Source organism: Bos javanicus, chromosome 5 (genome assembly GCF_032452875.1).
Source record: "Bos javanicus breed banteng chromosome 5, ARS-OSU_banteng_1.0, whole genome shotgun sequence".
In the NCBI taxonomy this organism is placed as follows: domain Eukaryota; kingdom Metazoa; phylum Chordata; class Mammalia; order Artiodactyla; family Bovidae; genus Bos; species Bos javanicus.
The window spans coordinates 68,902,370-68,920,626 of NC_083872.1; the positions used below are offsets into that span (position 1 = coordinate 68,902,370).

General features: G+C 37.3%; 1 protein-coding gene across 14 annotated transcripts in view; it reads right to left on the minus strand.

Annotated features, from left to right (window-relative positions):
• The window catches only part of SLC41A2 (solute carrier family 41 member 2), a 168,754-nt gene that overhangs the window by 23,236 nt on the left and 127,261 nt on the right, over positions 1 to 18,257 (minus strand). For all 14 annotated transcript variants that reach the window (XM_061417158.1, XM_061417156.1, XM_061417159.1 and 11 more), the window contains 3 exons: positions 17,402 to 17,481; positions 6,220 to 6,351; positions 4,688 to 4,836 (listed from right to left, as the gene is read on the minus strand). In XM_061417158.1, the coding sequence (XP_061273142.1) occupies positions 4,688 to 4,836; positions 6,220 to 6,351; positions 17,402 to 17,481 (361 nt within the window). The remainder of the gene's footprint in view (positions 1 to 4,687; positions 4,837 to 6,219; positions 6,352 to 17,401; positions 17,482 to 18,257) is intronic.

Consider the following 18,257-nt stretch of genomic DNA (forward strand, 5'->3'; position numbering starts at 1 on the left):
GTACCATGGGAACAGAGAATAAAGGCACTTAGACCAAATTAGGTATTCAAGAAAGACTTCCAGGAAGATGACATCTGAGTAAGTGCAAAAATACTGCAAAGAACTGTCACTATGTCATTATAATAAGTTCGATATCAAGTTTCTTTCAAGTGGATTTACTTCATTTTGTTGGGTAAGGAATTAGGTGGTGGGGGGAAGTTTCCTTAAAGAATACTAGTCTGAGAAGAGAGTGAAATATCAAGAATTGAATTGAGAGAGTAACAGGGACATATATACACTACCATGCGCAAAACAAGTAGCTAGTAGGAAACTGTTCGAGCACAGGGAGCTCAGCCGGGTGCTGTGATGACCTGGAGGGGTGGGGTGGTGCTGAGGATATATGTTATAGCTCGTTCACTTTGTTGTACAGCAGAAATTAACACAACACTGTAAAGCAATTATACCCCCCCAAAACAAAACAAAACCATTCTATCATGTCTTGAGAGAATACCAAAAGGCTTGGTCTCTACCCTCAAGGAGGTAGGAATCTATATAGAGAAAAATTAAGCCTGCATTAGAAAATTTTACTATGGAATAGCTAATCAAAATACAGATTTTAGTGATGGGAAGACAGGTATGGACTGAAATATTTAAGTAAGAGCTGGGACTTCAACCAAGATTTTGAATGTAAGTTTCAGTTCAGTTCAGTTCAGTCGCTCAGTTGTGTCTGACTCTTTGCGACCCCATGAATCGCTTAAACCTAGATCAAAAAAGGAAGCCAGCTGAGTAAAGAATATTAAAATATATGTCTTAAGTGGTAAAGAATTCTTCATCTTTAAAAAGTTTTTATTTATTCTTCCATATTTGGATTAAGTGAAGTAGGCAGGGAAAGGTCAAGATTTTTTATCTAAACCTCAAGCCTCCACAGAGATATGTGAACGTGTGTGCTCATGTATGTGTTAGATACGTTAGTGCTGGAGCATGAAGATTTGAATTGAGAATTTACAAGCAGATTCTAAACTATTCCATTGGAATAATACAATGTCAGGTACAAAAACAAAGATCTTCTCTGGAAGGTATCTAATTCTTGGGGAGGAATAAAAACACAAACTCATAAAAATGAAAGTTGTAAAAGACACAGAAAATTCAATCAATATTACAAGATTAAAAAAAATTTCAATTGTCACTCAGAGATTAATGATTCACCATTTATAATTCTATGTTTAATAACCGTAACAATAACAACAGCATCAGCCAACATTCATATAGCATGTACTATGAAGCCAAGTAATTAAATCATTTAATCCTCCAAAGTGCCTATGAGGCAGGTACTACTACAGATCTTCCTTACCTTATGATAAGGTTATATCCAAAAAAGCCATGGTAAGTTGAAAACACTGTAAATGCATTTAATACAACTATCCTACTGAACATCATAGCTTAGCCTAGCCTGCCTTAAATGTGCTCAGAACACTAACATTATTCTACAGCTGGGCAAAATCATCTAACACAAAGCCTATTTTACACTAAAGTACTGAATAGCTGATATAATTCATTCACTACTGTACTGAAAGCGAAAAACAGAATGGTTGTCTGGGTACAGAATGGTCTTAAGTGGATCGGTTTATTGGTTGGTTGCCCTCATGATCGTACAGCCGACTGGGAACTGTGGCTCGCTGCCACTGCCCGCGTCTTAAGACAGGATTATACTGAGTATCACTAGCCTGGGAAATGATCAAAATTCAAACACTGAAGTATGGTTTCCACTGAATGCATTATTGCTTTTGCACATCATAAAGTTGAAAAATCATTTAAGGTGGACTATCTATATCCCTCCCACTTTACAGAGGAGGTTTGAGGACACAGTGAGATTAGTAATTACTCTTAACTCTAGTTTTTCAAACTTTATTCATCAGAATTTGGGCTTTCCAGATGGTTCAGTGGTAAAAAACCCATCCGCCAATCCCGGAGATAGGGGGTCGATCCCTGGGTCAGGAAAATCCCCAGGAGAAGGAAATGGCAACCCACTCGAGTATTCAAGCCTGGAGAATTCCATGGACAGAGGAGCCTGGAGGGCCCCAGTCCCTGGGGTCACAGAGTCGGACACGACTGAGCATGTACCCACAATCAGAATTTACATCAGAGGCTAACAAAAGACATATAGGTGTACTGTGAGAATAAGGTTGAAATTTAATATTTGTATAAATTCAGATAAATGTCTTATATCCTTCATTAACTTAAGTGAAATGGTGCATGACACTATCTTGGCAAAGAACCATAAAGATAAATGTCAAATCCATCCATGAGGTAAAGAGGTAAAGTTACAAATAGGAACTTACTCTAAAAATGGTGTGTTTAATAGACCAAAGAATGGTCTCTTAAACATTTCCCATCAGATTGAGGAAAGCATCTTTTTCATAATACTTACATACATGGAGAAAATAAATTATAATAAATGACCATAGCATATACAGCAATAAAGATAGCCAGTAGTAAAAAGGCATTTGAAATAACTTCTGTCCCTACCGAACAGTAGAAAAATATTACTCCCCAGATAGGATCAGTTGCTTTTTTTTCCAACCTCTGACAGCAAATTATGCATAGCTATTTCCAGCATTTATTTATATTACATGACATTATAATACAGTTGTTTGTTCAGTAGTCTTCTCTTCAGGCTGTGAGTCTTTGAGTATAGGGCCTGAATTTATGCATTCTGGGATTTAAAGCCCATACCTTCATCTAGTATCATGAATAGAATGAAGGCTTACTGAAGGAATAAATGAATGAATGATTTGACAGGTGACATCTAATAAAATCTCGAGCACTATAAATCATTATAGAAAAGTTAAAACATCAATAAGGTCACAAGGGTTTTGTTACTTTATGAGTAGATTCTTGTCTCCCTTGTTGAGCATTTAAGGCCTTTTTACATTGGTCCTAATCTATCCTTTTAATCTTTTCTCATCTTCTCTTCTTTTAGTTAGATCCACTGTATGAATTACTTCCATTTTCTGGCTTGAGTTCTGTGCCCTGTCATCTCTATACTTTTACTCAGTAATCTCCAAAAGTTTTAGCTTATGCAGTCCTTCAGTATAAATAAGTATACTTTACTTAACACTGTGATAATATGCTTATTGTAAAGCAATCATAAAAACAGAAGAAATATTTTAAACAAATGAGGTAGACATACATAAACAGAAGTTTTAATCTTTCCTTTGTGTAAACAATGCATTGTTTTGCATGTACTTCACTTTTAAAATCAATGATTTATATCAGAAAAACAAATCCCATAGAGTTCTTGTGAGAATAAAATGAGTCTCTACATGTAAAGCACTTAGAACAACACTGGTCATATAGGTAACGTAGTAGATGTCAGTTAATTTAGTTAACATTATTACTGTCAATGCAGTTTCTTTTGACTGGAAAATTAATAATTCCACATACTTATCCTCCAGTCCCACTCCTACAAACCCCTTGAAGGCCAAAGTCATATGATATTTTTTCAAAGAATTGTTTGAATGCATCTCTTAAGTTAGGATTTCTCAAAGTAGGAGGTACTAAATCCTACAGAGCTTAGCAAGAAGCCATGGCTAAAAAGCCAAAATAAAGATGGAACAGTTGGAAAAAATTAAGGATGGGTTTCTAGAAAATGAGGCAAATGAAAAAAGAAGTGATTATTAACCCTAAGAAAAATAAAATACACAAAAAGGAAATATAGTACATTATCTGGCTCTGTAGTAAACAACGCTTGTGTGTGTTAGTCGCTTGGTCATGTCTGACTCTTTGCAACCCCATGGACTGTAGCTAGCCAGGCTCCTCTATCCATGGGGACTCTCCAGGCAAGAACACTGGAGATCACGATAGGGTTGCCATGCCTTTCTCCAGGGGATCTTCCCAACTCAGTAATCTCCCAGGTCTTCTGCACTACAGGCAGATTCTTTACCATCTGAGCCACCAAGGAAGCCCAAACGATGTTTAGACAGACCCAATGACAGAAACACTGACTACTAATTTAACCCCAAACTGTGATATAACCATATGGGAAAGATACAGCATTATGCCAGCCCTCAAATCCTCAACTTTTGTTAGCAAAAGTCTAAAGGGAATTAAACATGAACTAGAAACTTAGGTATATTACTTTAAAACTCATAGATAAATACCAGAAGAAATTTAAAAACAACAGGGAAAAGGAAAAGATTTTCTTTCTAGAAACTTCTAGAAAGATAAAAGTAGTTTTGTACCATGAGATCAGCAGTGAGAATGGCATCTGCTCTTCTTTTCAGTAGTAACAGAAGAAGTTAAAAAGCAAGGAAGCTTTCTCCTTGCTTTCAAAATTTTAAAAGAAAAATTAAAAGAAACAGAATTTTATATCCAGTCAACCTATTCAAAGCATTTTACAACATGCAAAGACTCAAAATTTTTTCTCCTATGCAGCACTCTTCCTCAGGAATTTATCTGCCAAGACACATTCATAGTAAAGAAGAGAATAAAAAAAAAAAGAGGAGAGAGGGAGGACACAGAATCCAGAAAATAGGAAATCCAATAGGTCTATTGATCAAATCATATTAAAAGTTATTGGTTTTAAGATCAATATGAAGGCATTCAGCTGAGTTTTAAAATGTTAAAATATTTCTTGTGCTTTTAGACTTAGTTATACGTTAACATTAATCTGAACATAAAAGAAATTACAAGAGGTTTTCTCTCTTACCTGTAACACAGCAGCAAATAAGTATACTACTACAAAGATCACAGTTAAAGAAGTGTGACCACTTTTCATCAAATGAATAGTGTAGAGGAAAATTAAATGTCCAGGTATCACTAAAAGCAGTAGAACTTGAGCAGACTTATTATTTACTCCTGTAATATAAAATATAAAAGTTGTTAAAACAAAATCATGTATTGGTGAATAATAGATCATAGTTATTAAAATTTGAGAATTACTTCTAGTTATTACTACTATAGTGCACAGAATCACATAAAATTCAATTGCTAAAAATAAATTTTAACTATTTATAATTTGCTTAATTTTTAGAAATTTTCCCTATATGTTATATATTAATTAAATGAAAGGTGGTTGATGAAAGCTTGCTGTGAAGAACACTGATCAAACTATAACATTATAAAAACAGAGGGAAGACAAAAGAAAAAATATGAAGTTCTTAAAGTACTGGAACGTATTTTTTCCTACATCATTTAATTCCTTATTATTGATCATTTTAATAACTAAATGATACCTAATCATCTTCTAATAGAGGTTTTTTGGTCATTAGATGTTTTAATTTTATTTTTCCTTTAGAAGTCTTTCACTGCTATTAAAAGACTGGGTATTTCTGAACCTCATTCAAAAGTTACACTTATTACAATACATTTATTTTCATCAGAAAAAAAAAGTTTTCAAGAATTGTGAGGTTTAAAATTGCAGTTTAGAGGCTTCCCTGGTGGTCCAGTGGTTAAGACTGGGCTTCCACGGCAGGGACACAGGTTTGATCCCTGGTTGCATAAGTTCTGCATGCCCGCCACACAGTGCAGTCAAAAATAAAATAAGATAGTGGTTTAGTTTTTTGGATATCATATGCCTGGTACATAACAATGTCCTTGTAACTGAGGTTATCCCCTCTCATTCTGCTTGTTGGGGATCAAATGCCTACATTTACAAAGGTCAAAAGATTAATGTACGAAAGAGTGTGTGCTATGTGGTTAGCTGCTCAGTTGTGCCCGACTTTTTGCAACCCGAAGGACTGTAGCCCGCCAGGCATCTCTGTCCACGGGGATTGTCCAGGCAACAGTACTGGAGTGGGTTGCCTTGCCCTTCTCCAGGGGATCTTCCCAACCCAGGCTTAAACCCAGGTCTCCTGCATTGCAGGCAGATTCTTTATCAGCTGAGCCACTGGGGAAGCCCATGAAAGAGTATGCTTCCCTAAATCACCTAACAATGTTTTCTTATATGCACAAGGTTCTTCTTTCCTAACTTATAAACAAGATATCCAAGAGAAAGATAAAAAAGAAAAACTATAAAAAGTTCTTTAACAATTGCAAAACTGATCCACAGTCTTTCGTTGTTGCTGTTCACTGAGATTTAGTGAACAAAATCTACTCTATTTAAAATCTATCTGGCTCTCAGAAACAGAAAATTGGGCAACATTCATAAACAAAATATGTATTCAACAAATGTTGCCTGCCTGTACTCACAGAGAGGAAGAGTTCCAGGAATAAAATACGCAAAAATCCACAAGCACCCACCTGGACCAAAAAAAGTTCTAAAAGGGTGGTAACAACCTTTGGGTTCATCAGGCAGTTCTCCTGGAATGCTGTGTAAATGAAGGTAGGTAGAAATCCGACTGGCCTGAATGGCCACCAAATTACCACCAATACCTGAAACAGAAGAAAAAACAAATAAGATAGCTTCGCATTTTCAATAATGTGCACAAATTCAACTGAATTTATGTCTCTATGTCACCCTCTGGGCCAATAAAACAGAACAAAGAGTTCTTCTGAAGTGTTGATTTATTTGATGTTGATGTAGATATTCCAAAGGCATAAAATTCCTGCTATGAAAGACTCATTCATTGTTTTTTCAAATCTAACTCACTGTTTGGTCTGAAAACAGAATAAGTAATTTTTAAAAATTACTATCACAATCAAGATATAAAACTAGGTAAAAATATGTTTCACATTTATCATCTTAATACACTTATTCAAGTAGATAAGGCTTGATACATGTCTTCTCAGATTTTGTTGGGGTCCTTTAATGGACTGGGACCTGGTGGTCCGGAGTCGACGATAAGAAAGTGAAAGAGAGAAAGAGGCTGATATTCCCTGGTTTATGCAGAGAACCAATAAAGCCCTTGACACAGGGCTTGCATCGCTCACGAAGGCACAGGGAGCCCTCTCAAGGGGATGAAGGCACAGGGCGCCTTCTTGAGGGGGTCTTGGAAGCCCAGGCAGGAGAGTGAGCATGACGGGTTTCTACGCTACAGAGAATTAGCCGGGGGAAGACAGAGAGAGAGAAACAAAAAAGACATGGGGACCTAAGCTCTGATGGAGCAAAGGTGCTTTAATGATCTTTCTGTGACTATATATAGGCTGTTGTATAAGAAATTTCTTTTGACAATAATAAAGATCAGAAAACCAAACGTACAGCAACCGTTACCAAGGGAACAAGGGATTAATAATGGTCACAAGGTCAGGAGACAATCCATATCTCAAGAAAGAGGATCGAGACTAAGCAGTTTTGTCATATGGAGAATGTTTACTGAAGGAGACCCAAGCCTGTCTCATACAGTGACCTCAGTCCTGGGAACAGCTTGCTGCTCCACTTGATAAGGAGCAGAGGATTTATGAGAAACAGCACGTAGGAATCCTCCTGTTAAACATTCCTTGACAAGATTACTAAAGAAATTGGTATAAGACAGTAAAAAAAAATACTCAAGAAAGTGATCTTTTAACCTAGATTATCCTCTCATGTACTCTGAGGAAGAGGAGTTAATGCCAAGAAGCAAAATTAATTCCAAAGGGTGGTAAATACCCACAGGGTGAATTAGGACACTCAAACTCTTTCTACTTTGACAGATTATGAGAGAAGGAGATAGTAGCCATAAAAAGAAGTAGGAAGAAAAAACAACTGAAAATTTCAAATTGTTGAATGCTGAGCATGAGCTAAAATAATCATTAAGAATATCTGTGAGCCCTGGACACAAGGGGAGTCTACACCCACTGTCAACTGTTTCTGCAAGCATGCTGTGAGTGCTTGTGAGATAGACTCAGGCAGGACAGAACACTTGAGAGAGCCAACTTTGGTGGCACACAGCAAGGAATCATATCCAGGACTTCCCTGGTGGTCCAGTGGTTAAGAATCTGCCTGCCAATGCAAGGAGAACAGGTTCCACTCCTGGTCTGAGAAGATCCCACATGTCACAGAGCAACTAAAGCCTGTGAGTCACAACTACGGAGCCCTCATGCTCTAGAGCCCATGCTCTACAAGAGAAGCCACTGCAACTGGAAGCCTGCACACTGCAATTAGAGAGTAGCTTCCGCTCACCACAACTAGAGAAAGCCTGCACCCAGCAACGAACACCCAGCATAGCCAAAAATTAAATGCATAAATAAATAAGTTTTTAAAAAAGAGAAAGAAACTGCATCCATTTCTGACTCCCTCTCTCATATGAGGGCTTCCCTGGTGGCTCAGATGGTAAAGAATCTGCCTGCGATGCAGGGGACCTGGGTTGGCAAGATCCCCTGGAGAAGGAAATGGCAACCCACCCCAATATTCTTGCCTGAATCCCCATGGACAGAGGAGCCTCGCAGGCTGTAGTCCATAGGGTCGCGGAGAGTTGGACAACAACAACAATAAAATTGGGATCATCTAAACTGAGTCCAGCCGGCTGATTCTAAATATAAAAGTTTTCACTGTAAAAAATAAAAGCCTGTGAATGAATGGAGTAAGCAAATGTCTGCAATCTCTCATCATTCTTAAAACTGTTCTGCTCAAGAGGGAGAATAAAGGAATGTTTTCTGTAGAAACTGAACAGGAGAGACTCAGGCCTCAAGGATACCAGACACTATGTGGTACTGATGGAAAATAAGGATGAACTGGAAGTCTGCATAATTAACAGTGGGATTCCTTCAGACCTTCATTTTGTTCCACGGGGCAGGCAGGAGTCTAACATCCCAGAGCGGAAGTTCGATGTTCCAAACTTGGAGGGCTCCCCATGATATGGCCAACCAACCCCACCCCAATCTTCCAATAGTAAAGTGCCCAGTCAACCACCCTCTCCCACCTCCAAGCTACTTAGCTTCTCAAAGCCTCGGCTGCCTTCCTGTAAAACAGAGAAAACACTCCCTGTCTCATAGAGATGATGACATGAGCAAGTTTGTGTTTAAACTTGGCGACTTTACCACTCTTTTCTCATCAACTGATAGACCACACTGATAAAAAATCAGAACTATGAAGAAGTTTTTTAACAATATTATCAATCAACTTGATCTAAAGGACATTTATAGGACACATCACCCAACAATAGCAGAATATATAATTTTTACAAGTATACACATGGGAACATTCACACAGATGGACCACACTGTGAGCCATAAAAGTTTCAATAAATTTGAAATAATTGCAACATATAAAGTATGTTTTCTGGCCACAAGGGAAAAGATAGATATCTGAGAATTCCCCCAAATGCTGGAAAGTAAACAATACCCTTCCAAACAACCCACAAATCAAAGAAAAAAAAATCACATAGGAAATTTTAAAATATTCTGGATTTAATGAAAATGAAAACACAACATATTGAGATTTGTGGGAGGTACCTAGAGTAGTACTTATAAATTCACAGCATTAAATCTTACATTAGAAGAGAAGAGTACTAGTCTATATAAAATAACTAATAAGAAACTGCTGTATAGCACAGGGAATTCTGCTCAGTACTCTCTAATGGCCTATTTGGGAAAAGACTCTAGAATGTTAAAAAAAAAAGAGTGGATGTATGTGTAACTGATTCACTTTGCTGTACACCTGAAACTAACACAACACTGTAAATCAACTATACTCCAATAAAACATTTTTAAAAACTCACATAATGAGACTAGCATAACTCTGCATTCAAAATCCAACAATGACAATATAAAAAAGGAAAATTATAAGCCAATCTTGTGAATCAAAATAAATGTAAAAAGATATCAATCTGCTGACAAACCAAATCCAGCAAAATGCTAAATGTGTAAAATACATCACCAAAAATCAGATTTATCTTAGGAATATAAGACTGACTTAATAATTGAAAATAATACATATAGCACATTAACAAATAAATGAAGGAAAAAGATGATTATATTATATGAATAAACAGAAAAGTTGATAAAATTCAGCATTTTATTATTTATTATTAAAAACGCTTAGCAAACCAGGAATTGAGGGGGACTTCTTTAAACTGATAACCACATACACTCACCCCCACACACACATCCACACACATGAAATGTGTCATATACAAAAAAGGTACTGCAGATCAATAAAGACTGATATATATTTTTCAATAAATAGTGTTTTTTAATTGTATATTTTTAATTCAAAAATTAATATTAAATGGAAGTCTTATAATTACTCTATCGTAAAAGCTCTAAGTAAAACAGTTCATTTTAACTCAGGTAAACGGTTTTCATGGCAGCCACAGCATTACACTTCATATATGTTGTTCTCCTGTCATGTAACATCCAACAGATAAGGTACCAAGAGCTCAGAACAGTTACTAATTGTTTGCTCTTTACATGCTGTAACATAAATAGCCACTATCTCAATCAAGCTACAGGCATCATGATAACAGAGGGAATTTGTCTTACTGCTAGCTGTACATAGCAGACACTGATCTAATTTGTTGGATAGCTATTTCATATTTTAAAATATAATTTTAATTAATTTATTTATTATAATTGGAGACTAATTACTTTTCAATATTGTGGTGGTTTTTGCCATACATTGACATGAATCAGCCACAGGTGTATAAGATAGTTATTAAACAACAAAAAAATACCAGTGGGGGTGTAATGGAATTGTGAATTAGTAAAGATTCCCTGGTGCTTCAGACGGTAAAGTGTCTGCCCGCGATGTGGGAGACCCGGGTTTGATCCCTGGGTTGGGAAGATCCCCTGGAGAAGGAAATGGCAACCCACTCCAGTACTCTTGCCTAGAAAATTCCATGGATGGAGGAGCCTAGTGGGCTACAGTCTATGCGGTCCAAAGAGTCGGACACGACTGAGAAACTTGACTTCAAAGGTGAAGTGGCCAGTCTTAGATGAAAGAGTCCACTCTTCTTCTGGGATACAAGTAGAAAAGGTTAAGAGTAGAGATTACGGTTAAGAGGTTAAGAAGAGGGGTAAAAGAAGAGGAAGGAGAAGGAAGCTGGGAGGTACAGGCCTAAAGCCTCTGTCTTCTCTGCACAGCTGCCCTACAGCAAACATTAAAGGAACTTCTGGCAGGTGGAAAACAAAGCTAGATGGAAATCTGAATCTACAGAAAGTAAAGAAGAGTGCTGAAAATGTTAAATATATCAGATAAGATCAGTTGCTCAGTCGTGTCCGACTCTTTGCGACCCCATGAATCGCAGCACGCCAGGCCTCCCTGTCCATCACCAACTCCTGGAGTTCACCCAGACTCACGTCCATCGAGTCAGTGATGCCATCCAGCCATATCATCCTCTGTCGTCCCCTTGTCCTCTTGCCCCCAATCCCTCCCAGCATCAGAGTCTTTTCCAATGAGTCAACTCTTTGCATGAGGTGGCCAAAGTACTGGAGTTTCAGCTTTAGCATCATTCCTTCCAAAGAAATCCCAGGGCTGATCTCCTTCAGAATGGACTGGTTGGATCTCCTTGCAGTCCAAGGGACTCTCAAGAGTCTTCTCTAACACCACAGTTCAAAAGCATCAATTCTTCGGCACTCAGCCTTCTTCACAGTCCAACTCTCATATCCATACATGACCACTGGAATAACCACAGCCTTGACTAGATGAACCTTTGTTGGCAAAGTAATGTCTCTGCTTTTGAATATGCTATCCAGGTTGGTCATAACTTTCCTTCCAAGGAGTAAGCGTCTTTTAATTTCATGGCTGCAGTCACCATCTGCAGTGATTTTGGAGCCCAGAAAAATAAAGTCTGACACTGTTTCCACTGTTTCCCCATCTATTTCCCATGAAGTGATGGGACGGGATGCCATGATCTTCGTTTTCTGAATGTTGAGTTTTAAGCCAACTTTTTCACTCTCCACTTTCACTTTCATCAAGAGGCTTTTTAGTTCCTCTTCACTTTCTGCCATGAGGGTGGTGTCATCTGCATATCTGAGGTTATTGGTATTTCTCCTGGCAATCTTGATTCCAGCTTGTGTTTCTTCCAGTCCAGCATTTCTCATGATGTACTCTGTATATAAGTTAAATAAACAGGGTGACAATATACAGCCTTGACATACTCCTTTTCCTATTTGGAACCAGTCTGTTGTTCCATGTCCAGTTCTAACTGTTGCTTCCTGACCTGCATACAAATTTCTCAAGAGGCAGGTCAGGTGGTCTGGTATTCCCATCTCTTTCAGAATTTTCCACAGTTTATTGTGATCTCACACAGTCAAAGGCTTTGGCATAGTTGATAAAACAGAAATAGATGTTTTCTGGAACTCTCTTGCTTTTTCCATGATCCAGCGGATGTTGGCAATTTGATCTCTGGTTCCTCTGCCTTTTCTAAAACCAGCTTGAACATCAGGAAGTTCACGGTTCACATATTGCTGAAGCCTGGCTTGGAGAATTTTGACCATTACTTTACCAGCGTGTGAGATGAGTACAATTGTGCAGTACAATTGAGCATTCTTTGGCATTGCCTTTCTTTGGGACTGGAATGAAAACTGACCTTTTCCAGTCCTGTGGCCACTGCTGAGTTTTCCAAATTTGCTGGCATACTGAGTGCAGCACTTTCACAGCATCGTCTTTCAGGATTTGTAATAGCTCAACTGGAATTCTATCACCTCCGCTAGCTTTGTTCGTAGTGATGCTTTCTAAGGCCCACTTGACTTCACATTCCAGGATGTCTGGCTCTAGGTCAGTGATCACACCATCGTGATTATTTTGGTCGTGAAGATCTTTTTTGTACAGTTCTTCTGTGTATTCTTGCCATCTCTTCTTACTATCTTCTGCTTCTGTTAGGTCCATACCATTTCTGTCGTTTATCGAGCCCATCTTTGCATGAAATGTTCCTTTGGTGTCTCTGATTTTCTTGAAGAGATCTCTAGTCTTTCCCATTCTGTTGTTTTCCTCTATTTCTTTGCATTGATGGCTGAAGAAGGCTTTCTTATGTCTTCTTACTATTCTTTGGAACTCTGCATTCAGATGTTTATATCTTTCCTTTTCTCCTTTGCTTTTCGCGTCTCTTCTTTTCACAGATATTTGTAAGGCCTCTCCAGACAGCCATTTTGCTTTTTTGCATTTCTTTTCTATGGGAATGGTCTTGATCCCTGTCTCCTGTACAATGTCACGAACCTCATTCCATAGTTCATCAGGCACTCTATCTATCAGATCTAAGCCCTTAAATCTATTTCTCACTTCCACTGTATAATCATAAGGGATTTGATTTAGGTCATACCTGAATGGTCTAGTGGTTTTCCCTACTTTCTTCAATTTAAGTCTGAATTTGGCAATAAGGAGTTCATGGTCTGAGCCACAGTCAGCTCCTGGTCTTGTTTTTGCTGACTGTATAGAGCTTCTCCATCTTTGGCTGCAAAGAATATAATCAATCTGATTTCAGTATTGACCATCTGGTGATGTCCATGTATACAGTCTTCTCTTGTGTTGTTGGAAGAGGGTGTTTGTTATGACCAGTACATTTTCTTGGCAAAACTCTATTAGTCTTTGCCCTGCTTCATTCTGTATTCCAAGGACAAATTTGCCTGTTACTCCAGGTGTTTCTTGACTTCCTACTTTTGCATTCCAGTCCCCTATAATGAAAAGGACATCTTTTTTGGGTGTTAGTTCTAAAAGGTCTTGTAGGTCTTCATAGAACCATTCAACTTCAGCTTCTTCAGTGTTACTGGTTGGGGCATAGACTTGGATTACTGTGATATTGAATGGTTTGCCTTGGAAGTGAACAGAGATCATTCTGTCATTTTTGAGATTGCATCCAAGTACTGCATTTCAGACTCTTTTGTTGACCATGATGGCTACTCCATTTCTTCTGAGGGATTCCTGCCCACAATAGTAGATATAATGGTCATCTGAGTTAAATTCATCCATTCCAGTCCATTTCAGTTCGCTGATTCCTAAAATGTTGACATTCACTCTTGCCATCTCTTGTTTGACCACTTCCAATTTGCCTTGATTCATGGACCTGACATTCCAGGTTCCTATGCAATATTGCTCTTTACAGCATTGGACCTTGCTTCTATCACCAGTCACATCCACAGCTGGGTATTCTTTTTGCTTTGGCTCCATCCCTTCATTCTTTCTGGAGTTATTTCTCCTCTGATCTCCAGTAGCATATTGGGCACCTATTGACCTGGGGAGTTTCTCTTTCAGTATCCTATCATTTTGCCTTTTCATACTGTTCATGGGGTTCTCAAGGCAAGAATACTGAAGTGGTTTGCCATTCCCTTCTCCAGTGGACCACATCCTGTCAGATCTCTCTACCATGACCCGCCCATCTTGGGTTGCCCCACGGGCATAGCTTAGTTTTATTGAGTTAGACAAGGCTGTGGTCCTAGTGTGATTAGATTGACTAGTTTTCTGTGAGTATGGTTTCAGTGTGTCTGCCCTCTGATGCCCTCTTGCAACACCTACCGTCTTACTTGGGTTTCTTTTACCTTGGTCTTGGTTAAATATATAGGGAAATATAAAAAGATACCAACCCCTCAGTTTTAATCTTTTAAAAAAATAACTGTGGAAAGCAAAAATGTTACAGGGTTTATAACAAAGTAGAATGTATGACAAAAAGAGCTCATAAGAAAGAGTGAAATTGCAAAAGGATAAGACATAAGGTTCTTATACATAAAGGATAAGAGATAAGGTTTTTATCCTTTATGTAAAGTAGTATATTGCTGTTTGAAAGAGACTGTGATAAAGATATAATAAGCCCTAGATTAGTAGTTCTCAAAGTATGGTCTGGAAAGAAGGTTAGAAGGAAGGTTAGATTCAGAAATTCTAACTCCTGGACAACATATGTACCAGAAGGGGAGGTTCACATCATATATTAGCATGGAAAAAACTTTATGAAATTCTGTGGAAAAGAAATATTTTTAACCCAATGTTTTCCAAACTTAGCTGACCACAGAACTCACTTTTCAAATTATACTTATTAACATGTCGAGAACTATTGTTACAGGAAATATATTTTAGAAAACGTTACTGGTTCTGAGAGTTGTTAATAAAATTTAAAAGATACCCTAGATATGACTCCTTATCTTTATTTGAGGATTAAATAGTATGCATAGAAGACCTAAAAGTCATTTGCCACATAGTAGGGGCTTACTAAATAGCAAATGATGATGATAATGATATGATAAAGACTATGACAAAACAGGGATCTTTTAAATAGTACATGCCTTAGCACATTTTAAATGAAATTCAATTCTCAGAAGTTCCACTTTCTCTGAGGAATGTGGAATGACTCTTCTCTATCAATGTTTTTAATGAACAGCATTTAACACTAGAAAGAGTTTACAGTGATACCCAACTAAGAGGTTTACTTACTGAGATAAAGAAAAAGATTTACCACCATGCCAGACCATACACAGACTTCCAAAGATAGCACTTCAGCAAACTGTTTCTTATGGAAGGTGAAATCACAGAGAAACTAAAATCTTACTACTAAAGGGGTTGTAATTTAAGTTAAATTTCTCATTAAAATGCTGGGCAGCATGGTTCTAGCTGGGCAACACAGTTCTAACAGTCATTGTTGGATAATATTTATCCTAGTAAACTCATCAAATAATAGTCATTGAAAAGGATTTGAACAGGGGGAAAGAAAGTAGTAGCTATTCCAGGCAGTGAAAATTACATCTCAGTACGACCACAATACAAGAATCAAATCATGATGAAGGATATAGTTGTATGCATATAGGGAGTCTTGATAGCTAGGGAGAAAAATTCTAATTTGATTGGACAGGCAGGAGAAAATCACTGTTAAATCCCATTATCTTAAAACTAATGTAATAAAAACAATGCTTAAGGTAGACCAGTCTTCTAGTGACATTCAATTTGTATTGAATAGGGAGTGAGTCAAGAAGGCTACTTTATTACTTGACTGATGGCTGGACTGAGATATTAGTGGACTAAAGTGGTAAGACATACTTGTTATATAAATAAATAAACAAATAAATTATGTTAATGTACAAATAGACAAGTTTTGGTCATTATCTATTCAAAGAGGATGACGAACCAGGTAGAATCAAATAGTTTTGTGATTTTACGGGCAGGGAGAATGTTGGTATCAGGAAAATTGGAAGGGGCATCTCTGTTGCTGCTGCTGCTAAGTCGCTTCAGTCGTGTCTGACTCTGTGCGACCCCAGAGACGGCAGCCCACCAGGCTCCCCCGTCCCTGGGATTCTCCAAGCAAGAACACTGGAGTGGGTTGCCATTTCCTTCTCCAATGCATGAAAGTGAAAACGCTCCTCCATCCATGGGATTTTCTAGGCAAGAGTACTGGAGTGGGGTGCCATTGCTTTCTTTGCAATTTATTCATTTACTGAAAAATTAAAATGTTAAGTAAAAATTTTAGATATGGGGACTTCTCTAGTGGCTGAGCAGTTAAGAATCCATCTTGCAATTCAGGGGACATGGGTTCCATCCCTGGTTGGGGAACTAAGATTCCACATGATTCAGAGCAACTAAGAACCCACACAACTAGAGAACTGGTGTGTGGCAATGGAGACCTCATGTGCCACAACTAAGGCTGGATACAGGAAAATAAATAATTTTTAAAAAAAATTTTAGATATAAAATTAGATTTTAGAGAATTTGCCTCTGTAGAACATACTTTCTTATCTATAAATATATAAAGTGATTTATAGTAAATGTTATATCCTCTGATATAGTTTCCTCCAGGAAGAATTATTTTAAATTATATTGGCTTAGGTTATCATGAAATCTAGTTTAATGACAGCCAGCCCTAAAGCCAGTGGGACTGGATTAAAATTATCTTTTTAAAATGGTATTTTAAATGGAATTTATTAAAAAATCCCTGTGAATTTAACTATTATAATTCCCATTTTATAGATAAGAAAAAACATAAAGCAGATCTGAAAAGGATCAGCACAGGAATGATAGATTTTAATGGGCTGAATTGACTTCAGCAATGCTTAAATCTAGCTAAATCTAATTTAGCCACAAAGATTGACGAGGGCAGCAACAAAACAATGTAAGACAGCATATAAGATAAGCCCAAAGTAAATAATAATAGACTACGGAAATATCCTATGTGGCTCAGATGGTAAAGAATCTGCCTGCAGTGCAGGAGACCCAGGTTCAATCCCTGGGTCGGGAGATCCCCTGGAAAAGGGAGTGGCTACCGGCTCCAATATTCTTGGCTAGAGAATTCCATAGACAGAGGAGCTACAGTCCATGGGGTCACAGAGTCAAACATAAGTGAGTGACTAACACTTTTTTTTTTCATTCTGCACAGTAACTTTAAAAATCAAGTATGTTTGACTCTTAAATTAATATCTAGAGATAAGATTAAGTAAGAGTTTTTTTCAAAAGTATGTTCTGTATACTGAGAACATGGAATGTAATTTCTACCACAAGCAACAACCTGGTACTGAAAACAAAATAGATACAACATTTATTTATTTACTAAATGGATAGAAATAAAATGAAAGAGAGACCTCTGAATTCAAAGATTCCTGTTCATACCTAAGAATACCAAGAGATACTACATCGTTATGAAACAGTAATTCTTACCATTAATAACTGGTGTGTAAACAACAATCCCAACCAAGTTTGGATCAGATACAGTTGTGTCCAGAATAAGGCCCCCAATGCTGAAAGATATAAAATCATGTAATTTAGGGAAGAGGAAAGGACATGGACTAATTTGAAATTGTTTTTTTATATATAAACACTTCTAGTTTTAAAAATAAATATTTAGCTATTTTAAAAATTGAATAAAAAGAAAAGATATTAACAGTAAAAATCAATGTCAAAAGTAAAATGTTGATAATAAAACATGGCATAAGATGTAGCCCCACATTTCAGGGCTCTCCTTCTGGTCTGTGTATTTACATATGCTATTTGTAAAAAGAAAAAAAAAACATACTTTCAGTGCACTAAAATGTCTGGAAGAGCATATAAGAAATTACTAACAATGTCTATCCCTAGGGCTGAGACTGACAGGAGACTCATGGTTACTTAATATCCTTCTGTGCTTATTTGTTTTTTTTTAAATCATGTGCATTTTATTATCTTTATAATTTAAAATGTTTTTAAAGAGTATTTTTTTACATTTGAAGTAAGCAAGCCACTAAGGGATGACTTTTATTCTGTTCACATTAGATATAGTACATGACAGCATCTTATCATTGCTAAGTTAAAGTAATGAGTTGTAGCCAGAGGAGGAGCTGACCTGGAGAACAGAGGTCCAGAAAAGTAACATACTTTTTTCTTTTTATATAGTGGCAAGACATACTATCAATATCTCAATGGAGCTTGGAGATTTTTGTTGTTTCCAAGACCATTATCAATTGGTTAACTTCAGTCTGTTGGTCTACCTGGTATTATATAAAACAGTGTTGGTCCCAATATTTCCTGGGATCCTGTG